General features: G+C 60.7%; 1 protein-coding gene across 1 annotated transcript; it reads right to left on the reverse strand.

Moving 5' to 3' along the window:
* Window positions 1–412: 412 nt before the first annotated feature.
* On the reverse strand, window positions 413–8198 carry LIF (LIF interleukin 6 family cytokine). Its single transcript, XM_035017356.1, has 4 exons — window positions 8046–8198; window positions 5661–5780; window positions 3674–3852; window positions 413–2967 (listed from the first exon to the last, which is right to left on the reverse strand). The coding sequence occupies exons 2-4, from the start codon at window positions 5677–5679 to the stop codon at window positions 2557–2559; spliced, it is 609 nt and encodes a 202-aa protein (XP_034873247.1). The 5' UTR covers window positions 5680–5780; window positions 8046–8198; the 3' UTR covers window positions 413–2556.
* Between the last annotated feature and the right edge of the window lie 1872 nt (window positions 8199–10070).

Here is a 10070-nt window from a genome sequence, read left to right on the forward strand (position 1 = left end):
AAATTCCGGGATGCTGTGCAAAGTGGTCTGCTGGATTGGTTCTAGGAAGAGTGCTAAGGATGGGGGCTGAGGAGCAGAGCAGGAGATGGGGGGCGCAGAGGCAGTGAGAGCGAGGCAGGGGGGCGGTGTTGGGTCCAGGGGAAGAGACTCCCCAGAGGCTGCCCAGGTGGGCTCAGCGAGGGAGTCAGTGTCCTCGAGGGGATGGGAAGATTGAAGACCCAGTTGGCCCCAAGCCCTCAGAGCCACGTTCACCAAAGGAGCGGAGTGCAGGGAGGGGGCAGCAGGCTAAGACCCTGGATGAGGGTGAGTGTGACCCAGGTTAAGACAACCTCAGGAAACCTCATGGTCTCCTCCACCACCTGCCACAAAACAACCTTGCCCACCCCCGCCCCCACCCCTGCCTGCTGCCTGCCCACCTGCCACCCGGTGTGTGCGGGTAAGATGCTCAGGGAAGACAGAGAGGTGCAAAGTGAGTGCAAAGTACCATAATCACATTGGCTGAACCGCTAGGACCGCCACCACCGCTCAGGGTTTGAGAAGAAGCCAGAATGTTGCTCTTAGCAGCTGCCCCAGCTCCGCACCCCCTCCCTTGCTCCCAGACTGGAGGGCGTTTCTCCACTAGCCTGGCCCCAGCACAAAGGAAAGGATCGGGTTCCCTGCCTGGGAGCCCAGACATGGGTGGGGGCGTGGGGGGAGGGGCGAGAAGGAGGGGGAGCAGGAGGGACCACAGCTTCCTGGTCGTGGGCCCAGGGCCTCCCTAGCCTCCTCTCCAGAGCAGGGAGCTCCTCCCTGCACTGCCCCAGCTTCCCAGAGGCCCAGCCAGGCCCTCTGGCCCTTTGGGGGTGTTTGGGCCACCCGAGCAGGAGCTTCCCCACTCTGTGCAAGCATGCTGGATGCTGGGTCAGGACTGTTCCAGAGCCCCACAACTGCTGGTCTAGAGACAGCATGGGAACAAGGAAACAGCAGCAGAGCAGGCCACCAGGCCTGCCTTACCCAGGGCTCCCGGACACCCTTTCAGCCGTGAATGTTACCCCTCACGGCACAATTCCAAGGGCTGCCAGAAAACACAGTGTTGAGTGAGCCCCCTGGAGCCAAGCAAGATGGTGGCCCTGGGAGAAGGCCCCTGGCCACTCCACAAGCCAGCCCAGCCTGCCGTGAAGCCAGGATTCTGATACCCCTAAATCAGGTCACAGTTGGGATGGGGTATGGAACAGGGTCCCCTGCCCCCGCCCCCACCACCCAGGGTGACCAGTTCTCTCAGATCCTGACCCTTCTCTGAGCTTCACCGGTAAGGCTTAGTCTCATCGTAACATCTTTGACTTCTGGACCAGTCCCTGCTAAGGCTTGGCCCTGGCTCCTCTATGAGCCATTGTATTATTTCTGTTGAGTAGGAAGCAGGGAAAGGGGAACTAACTTTGCCATTTAAAGCACCAATAAGTTAATATAAATAGGGCATCATAATAAATAGACAATCATACTGGGTCAGACACACAGCACTCTTGGTTCTCAGGCTTCACTGAGACCCTAACCTCAGGTCCTGCTGTCCCCTTGCTCTAGGAACCAGAGATGGCCTCTAGTCCCCATCAAGTACCTTTGTGTGACCTCACAGGACCTCCAGGGGCCCCAGATGTGAGCTGCCACTCTGAACTACCCAGTCCTTCCCATCCCTTACCCATCCCTTATAGAGCCCGGCCCAGAAGGAAGACTCTGGGTCCCCTCGGAACCTCTTCACCTGACTTTGCCACCTGCCCATTTCCCCAAACCCCACCTCCAGGTCCAGCCACCAGACCCCTGGCCATCCCAGGCTTCAGGAAAGACTGCAGGGAAGAAGGAGAGCCTGCCAAGGCTTTCAGGACCTCTCTACCTTCCCACGCCTGAAGGTGGCCTCTCAGCCACCCTAGAAGCCTGAATGCCAGTGAGCTCATTCTGGAACTTTCTGCCTCACAGTCCAGGCCCTAGGCCTGAGCTCTCCAATCATGCTCAAGAGAAGGAACATCCCAAACCAGAACTTCCCTAATGTCCATTCACTAGACTTATGGGGACCAAGGAGTCCTCTGGACCCCAGCTCCTCTGGCCTGCCTGAGCCCCGTCAAACCTTCCAAAGCCTACAGAAGGGGCAGTAAAGGCACTGATGGTGGTCATTCTGCGGGGCTGGGTGGTTCCCCTGACCCCTGCCGTTTTGCCCCATGGTCAGAGTCGCTATGGACGACTTGTGCAGTTTTCTCACAAAGGCCCTGGCCAAGGGGCCGAGTGGGGACAGAGGTCCAGCCCACAGTCCCCTCAGCAGCCCAACACCCTGATGTCCGGCCGCAGTCTCCCAGAGGAAGGGGTCCTTCTTCTGGTTGGCGCTGTAGACAGGCCCTGCCTACGGGAGCTTAGATTCTGCTCGGCTTTCTCACAGCCCACCTTAGAGGGGAGTGGACGGGCCGGGAACCCCCCGGGGTCTGCCAGCAGCCCCCACTTGGGTCCGGTGACGCTCTGGGCCCCGGCCACAGTTTGAGAGCCAACCGAGCCTAGGACCTCAGGGTGCTCACTGCAGGCATCACGACCTCCTGCCTAGAAGGCCTGGGCCACCACAGTGAGGACCTGCTTATACTTCCCCAGGAGCTGACAGCCCAACTTCTTCTTCTGGAAGACATCCTTGCCCGAGGTGTCGGGGCCGTAGGCCACGTCCACGTGGGCCACGTGGTACTTGTTACACAGGCGGCAGAGCACGTTGCTGAGGAGGCCCCGCATGATGTCTGCAGTGGCGTTCAGCTTGCTGTGGAGGCTGAGGGCGTTGGGATTGAGGACCTTCTGGTCCCGGGTGATGTTGCCCAGGGAGGCGCCGAGGTACGCGATGATGCGGTACAGCTCCACTAGCCGCGTCTTCTCCGTGCCGTTGGCGTGGAATGGCGGGAAGTCCGTCACATTGGGGCCACACAGCTTGTCCAGGTTGTTGGGGAACGGCTCCCCCTGGGCTGTGTACTGAGGAGCAGAGAGGGAGGGGGGAGGTGACGTGGGGGTCAGGGTCGAGGGTCCCAGCCCCGCCACCAAGCCTCTGGGCAAGCTCTCGGGTCTCAGTTTCCCTCCTCGGGCGTAGAGACCCGGCTACTTGCCCACAAGGCATCTCAGGATTGGCGTGTGAGCCAGACGTAATCCCGGTGCAAGGGATTATCATCACCCTCATCGGGATCTTATGGGGACCGAGAGGAAAACAGCACGTCTCACCTCCCGCAGGTGCACCACACACACCTGCCCTTTCACCCACTGAGCGCACCTTCTCCCCGCGTGGCTTTGCACCCCGGACACCCACAGCCCACCACTTTCTCTCCCAACAGCATCACCCTGGCCACCCTACTTCCTCTCTGTCTCTCATGGGCCTCCTGCTCCACGTGGTGGAGGAATCCCTAGACCAGCAGCGCCCAGCAGTGCCCGGCCTCCCGCTTCTCCCCCCAGCTATGCCCCCGACCTAACTGGGCACCTCGGAAAAGGGGCTTCCTGTCTGAGCCTCGGCTGGGGGAGGGGCGGGGGCTCAGAAGCAGCGGGAGTCTGGGCGCGGTTGAACCAAGCCCCTTCCCCATTCTCTCCTACCAGCTCCAAACGCTCTCTTCCCAGGCCAGTCCCGCCAGACCAGGTCTGTGTGGCGCCCCCCACCCTCCCTCCTCCCGCAGGACCTGGAAGGGGGACTTACATAGAGAATAAAGAGAGCGTTGGCACTGCCATTGAGCTGCGCCAGCTGGTTCCTGATCTGGTGCATGAGGTTGCTGTGACATGGGTGACGTGTGGCGCAGGTGGCGTTGACAGGGGTGATGGGAAGGGGGCTCCCCGCCCCGTGTTTCCAGTGCAGAACCAGCAGCAGGGGCACAACTCCTGGGAACAGGCAGGAAGGAGCCATGAGCAGGGGGGTTGGGGGTGAGCAAGGAGGCTCAGGGCAGAAGATGCGCCTCATCTCCCCAGGGACGCCAATGCCCCAGCCCCACCTGCAGCTCTGTCTTCCCCTGGCTGCTTCTGGTTGTCATCGCCTCACTACATCTGTTTCTCTTTGCTTCCCTCTCTCCAGATCTCTGTCTCTGCTTCTCTCCATTTTCTTGTTTTTTCCTTCTCTCTCCTGAGCAGAGGAAGGGGGTAGGACGTGAGCTGTTCCCACCAGCTGGGAGCTGGGGCCAGGGTGACGCGAACCATCCAGCCCTTTCCCTCAGGAAGGCAAAAGCCCCTGAGGCCTCCTGCCCCTCCAGCTGGAAGGCACCATGCCCCAGGCCCAGCGGGTCTCAGGGGAAAGAGAGGCCCCTATCTTCCCACCTCGCAGGATGGTCAGATTCCTGTGCATTGCTTCATGCTCACTGGCCCACTGCAGGCCATAGCTCCCAGATCGGGAACCGGGGTGGGGGTTGGGGGATCTGCTGACACTCTTCTCCCTCTCAAACCTGTCACTTGATTTTGGCTCCCCGGGCCATTTGTCTCCAAAAATTCTGCCACCCTCCCCCGTTTCTTCTATAGCTCTTCTTCTCCAAATGTGGCCACTCTCCTATTTAGGACCTTCAAGTCCACCCCAATTCTACAATTCTGCCCCCCTCCAACCCCAAATCATCATTCAAAACTTCCTGTGCCCCCAGCCCTGCACAGCTCCTGCCTCCATGCCATCCCCCTCTTTATTACTTGCCCCAGGCGCTGGGTTAGGACAAGGAGAATCTTGGGGTCCCGCAGGCCCTCAGAGCCTTGGGGAGGGAGAGGAAATGGTGCAACCAGAAAAGAGAAAAGGGAAAAGGTCGCAGGCAGCCAGGTGGGGGGGGGAGGAAGGAAAGTGAAAGGGGACAGGGGGGGGGGGGCTGCCCGGGCCCGCCCCGGGCCCCCCCCCCCCCCCCCCCCCCCCCCCCGCCTGCTTCCCCGCTTTACTGTCTTGGGTTCCCTCCGAGGGGCCTCTCCCAATGGCCCAGCAGCAGGAGGTAGGGGCAGCAGACCAGTGAGGCTGGAGAACTGGTGAGGCTGGGGTGAAGGGGGGCGCTGGAGCGCTGGGATCTCCCCCGCTGGGACAGTAGCAGCCTCAAGTTCACTTCTCCTGGGTCCCCTGTTCCTCCCAGCATCCCCAGGCAGCGCTGAGACCCCGGGATGGTTGCGGGGCCCCCACACGCCCGGCTCACCTAGCAGAGACCACAGCTTTCCAGGCACTAGCAGATGGAGGCGGCACCTGCTTCCGTCCCGGCCAGAGTTTGCAAGCTGCTCGGAGGCCGGTGCCCCTCCCTGGGAGCAGCCCGGGACGCGGTTGGAAAAGAGAAAGCGGAAAGACAGAAAGAAAGAAAGAGGGAGGGTGAATCGGGAGAAAGCAGAGCGGGAAGAACAGACCGGAGAGTGGCAGGAGCGAGGAGCGAGGAGGAGGAGGAGGTGGAGGAGGAGGTGGAGGGGGAGGAGGAGCAGGAGGAAGGCTGCGGCAGCCCCCTCCCTTGCCCGCCGCCAACCTGCTGGCCCCCGGACGGGCTGGGCGCGCGGTGCCGGGACCATGTGCCTGCGCTCGCTCCCGGCCGCCACCCAGCGCCTCCGGCGGCCCGGGCCGGCTGCACGGGTGCCCCAAGTGTCCGTGTGTCTGCGGCGAGTGGCTGTCCCGCTCGCGATCGCCAAGTGCCCCAAGTTGCCGCAGCACCCGCAGTGGGGCGCGGAAGCCGGCGCGGGGCGGGTGGATTTACCTGCCGCCAAGACCTTCATTATGGGCTGGACTCCAGAGGGCCTTGGAGGAGACCTTAGATGCCGGCAGTTTTCAGAGGTTCATGCTCAACGGGGAATTTGCCTGATTTATATACTGGAGCCTGTGTTGTAAGACAGAGAGAGAAACAGCTATATTTAGCAGGGATCCCCGTCCAGGAAGTTGTTTGAGGTGCATCATAGGAAATTATGAATGGAAGAAAGTGAGAGTGGGGGGGGGCAGTGAAGGGGGAGGGTGGAGAGAGCAGACTTTTTCCCTCTTCTAAGAATTTGATTGATAAAATTATAATGAACTCTTCAACAAAACACCCTGTGGTTTTCCTGAGTGGCTTGCCCTAAGAGTTGTTTGAAGTTGGGGAGGGCAAGGAGGGTCCCCAGGCTCGAGTCATCGGGGTCCCCGGGGGCTATAGGTGCTCCAGACAGCCCTGACTCACCTGGGTTTGGGGAGGTGGCTTGACATTAGGCAAGCAGATGGAGGCTGGCACCTGTGGCCCCCTGATCAAGGGATTTTGGGGGCAGTGGGGAGGAGGCAGGCTGGGGCTTGGCTGAGAAGGAGGCTCCAGGAAGAGGGGCTGGGGCCCGGCTTGGACTTTAGACAGTAATAAAGCAGAACTGAATGTGGGCACCTCAGAGGTAGCCTCCTCCAACCTGCCCGTTGCCACTGGGCAAAGTGGGACTTCAAAGGGCACAGGTTGTCCAGAGTCCCACAGGGTCAGGCCTCCTGACCACCATCAGCAAGCCTCCATTGCTGACCACCGGTAGGCTGTGAGGCTGGGGAGGGGGCTGGGAAGGTGGGGAGCGGGGAGGTTGCTGTGACTCAGTTCTCAGGGGACAGCCTGGGGAGGAATTTCTGGGAAGGTGTTGTCTGGGGTTTACCTAAACTCTTTGCAGTCCCACCTCCCCCCTCAGGGAGCATTTCCATTCTGGAGGGACACCTGGAGCGGAGACCTAGGGAAGCTTAGCAGACCAGACCCAGGTTTCTTCCTCAGGATGTTGAGGGCTGGCTGGGGAGAAGAGAAATAGCTTGCCCCCCCAAACCTGCCTTGGAAGCCCCTTGGGGCTCAGCCCCAGAGAATGGTGACCCCCCAAAAGGTGCTTCTAGAGTCTGTAAGGCAGGGTCACAAATAAATCCTGGTGTCTATCATGGCCAGTTAGACTTGTAAACGTGTGAGGAGAGGCAGGAAAGAATGGTGGGGACCAGGGCAAAATGAGCACAGGACTCCTCCCCCAAAAAAGCATTTCTAAAAAATGATGTGAGGGAGTGCTGGCCAGGGAACACGTATCTGGCACCACACTGTCCCCCAAGTTGTCAGGGGCACCCTCTGTCCCAGGAGATGTCTCATTCCCCTGGAGACCTCACCCCAGCCCTCCGGCCTGACCCTAACCAGGAAACAAGGTGGAAGAGTTGGTTTTCCAAGACCAGGGAGACCCACGGCCTTTCTCTGGCCCCCGCTCACCCCCTCACCCATCCTCCATGCATGCTCCCAGCTCCCGCCTCTTGCCACATCCCAGACCTGCCCAGCCACGCGTTCCTCCCTCATCGTGCCAGGACGAGCCCTCATGCCTGCTGCGGTCCCCCTTCCCCCAACACACACTCTGCCCTCTCCAGGCTCACTTCCCCCATGCTCTCCCAGCAGGACCTGGGATGTGGGGTGATAAAAATGCCCATCCCAGCTGGCACTTCCCGGCAGGGAGGAGGCTGGTAGAGTCCAGACTGGCTCTCCTTCCTCCTCCCTTCCTCCCCCCTCCCCCCTTGCTCTTCCTTGGAAGGCCCTAGAAGACCCCACCTGGCACTTGCCCCTCCTATACACCTACTATGGGGTCAGCATACACCCCCAGGAGGCCCGCCTACCCCAGCCTGGCTCAGACAACCCCACGGCACAAAACATCCCAGCTCACCTCCCTCCCCTCACAAGAAATCCCCCCACTCCTCTTCTCTCCTGCATGAGGGCCTGACATGAACACAGAGCACATGAACACAAACGCTGGAGCAGCCTCTGGTCCCACCGCCACATCTCCCTGACCCCTGTCCCCTGACTTGGCCTGGTGCTTCTGCTGTGGACCCCAAATCCATCTGACCAGGGCCCCACTGTGGCCCCCTCTAGGGGGCCTAGTCTCACTAGGCGCCCTGATTCTCCTGGAGGCTGCCACCCCGTCCCACCGTTCTCCTGCCCCCATGTCTCCCCTACATCCTTCTGAGTGGGCTTCCGGCTCCCCAGATCCCACGCCAGCCCCACGGTCCACCCTCGGTCGCCATGTAATCTCAGCCCCACCCCACAGGAAACAGGAAGTGAGGGCAGAGTCTAGAAGACACTTAGCTCCCTCCCCGACTGGCCCCTCCCATGCCTCAGTTTCCCCTCTCACGGTACCTGACTTGGTCTGTGCTCCCCAAGAGCTGTGGGCCCCTCGGCACCCTAGGCCCGGCCTCCCTTTCCTGTCCATGTCCAGGCACCACCTGCACTGGGCCTCTGGGGGGAAGCTCTGGCAGGGTCTTAGAGCCGCCAGGCCGTGAGCTGCCTGCAACGTGGCCTTGGTCCCCAGGAATCGGCCGCCCAGACCGTGCTCCAGGCCAGCTTTGGTCTCCTGGAGTTTGTTTTCTTCCCTCCCTCTCTACGCTCTGTGTGTGTGTGTGTTTGTGTGTGTGTGTTCCCCTCGCTTCCTCACGGAAGGCATCCTCCCTTCTTGGCTGCATGCTCCCGGGGTCGTGACCCCAGGCCCCACCCTGGAGTGGCAGCCCCAGCTCGGCCCCTTCCAGCTGTGACTTCATCCCCAGCCTGTCCTGCTCCTGCACACTGGGCCTGCTGGGGATCTGACCCGCCTCAGGGTGAGGGGGACCATCAGGGTCCACAAGGGACCCTGCTCCGCCGAGGCAGGGCACTGCCGGGTCAGGGCCCCGGGGTGCCGTCTCCAGGTGGCTCTGCCAACCACTTGCTCATCTCCCCTCTCCAGGAAGTCAGCCCATGTGTCGGCCTTCCCAGGGCCCCTCGGGGCTCTTTCGGTCCTACGCACTCTGCCGAATGCGGCCACCCGGTCCTCCTTTTGTGCTGATTCTTGCCGGCCATCCATTCGCCTCTCCTAGAAGATCACAGGTGTTTTATTTTTCAGATGGGGAAACTGAGGCTTGGGGAAGTGAAGCCACTTGCCCAGGGCCGGGCAGAGACACTAGAGCAGGGTCTGGAACCCAGGCCTCCGGCTCGCAGGCCACCGTAATGCCAGAAGCACCTCCAGCTCTAGAGAGGAGCAAAGGCTGATGAGGAACACATAGGCCGCTTCTTCCAGGGTGTCTCCCCTGCCCACAGCCCAGACCAGCTCGAGTCTGCCTGGTCCTGCCTGCTCTCCTTTCAAGTGGAGACAAGTCTTCCTCCTCACTCTCTGAGGGCTTGGATGGGGTCTGATACTCATTTGTACTCTTGACAGCACCTGGCTCAGGGTTACACCAGAGTCGATGCTAAGTATTTTTTAAAAGCATTTCACAATTTCCAGAAGCCGTCTGGGCCAAATGTCTCGTGGAGAGACGGTGTGGAGTTTCGTGGTTTGAAGCGTGGACTTTGGCCTCAGTCAGAGCCAGGTGGTTTTGCCAGTTACGAGCTGGGTGACTTTGGGGAAGTGAGCGCCCCTGGCCTCAGTTTCTCCATCTGTAAAATGGGAATAATGGCACCTATGCTGTGGGTTTGCTGTGAGGTGTCCGGGCTCGGCGCAGTTCTGGGCACCCCACAAGCCCTCCATACGTCAGCATTTATTCTTACCAGGTGAAGATCCTCACCTCACCTGTGAAGGAGGGGTTTTTGTCCCCATTTTAGAAGTGAGGCAATTGGGCACACTCCAGGGCTGAGGAGGGAAAGCTGAGAGGAACTGTATACCTCTCCTGATGGATAATGAGGCAGAACACTGTTATAGGCTCCAGCTTCTTTCAGCGGCACCCCAGACAGATAAAACAGGTTATATGGGGGGGGATGGCATGGCAGTACTCACTCTCCCCATGTCCCATACTGGCCCCTGACTGCCCCCCCCAACCCCCCACCCCAGGCCTGAGCTAAGGACAGCGGCTGACCCGGGCTCACCGCCCCCAGGAACTGATTCACCCCCAGGCTCCATCTGAGAAGGAAGGAGACATAGCTCAGCTCAGAGGGGCTTGAATCACCAGCCGCCCCCTGCGGAGCCCCAGGGGGGGATGCGGGGGTGGGGGCCAGCCCCCTGCCGGTCTGTCCGTCTCTTTCCTGGGCCTCGGAGGCACTCGGGAGAGGGCAGCGGGACAGTGGCCATCGGCTGGGGGGTGGCAGGGAGGTACCCTCACAAGTCAGGCATCCTGTGTGGGCAGCCAGAGTAGTTACTCACCAGGTAAGCAGCTCTCTGGGCATCGGGGAATTCCCCAAGCCCAGTGACCCAGAAACTGA

This window comes from Mirounga leonina, unplaced genomic scaffold (assembly GCF_011800145.1).
Source record: "Mirounga leonina isolate KUSES-001 unplaced genomic scaffold, KU_Mleo_1.0 Mir_171, whole genome shotgun sequence".
Lineage (NCBI taxonomy): Eukaryota > Metazoa > Chordata > Mammalia > Carnivora > Phocidae > Mirounga > Mirounga leonina.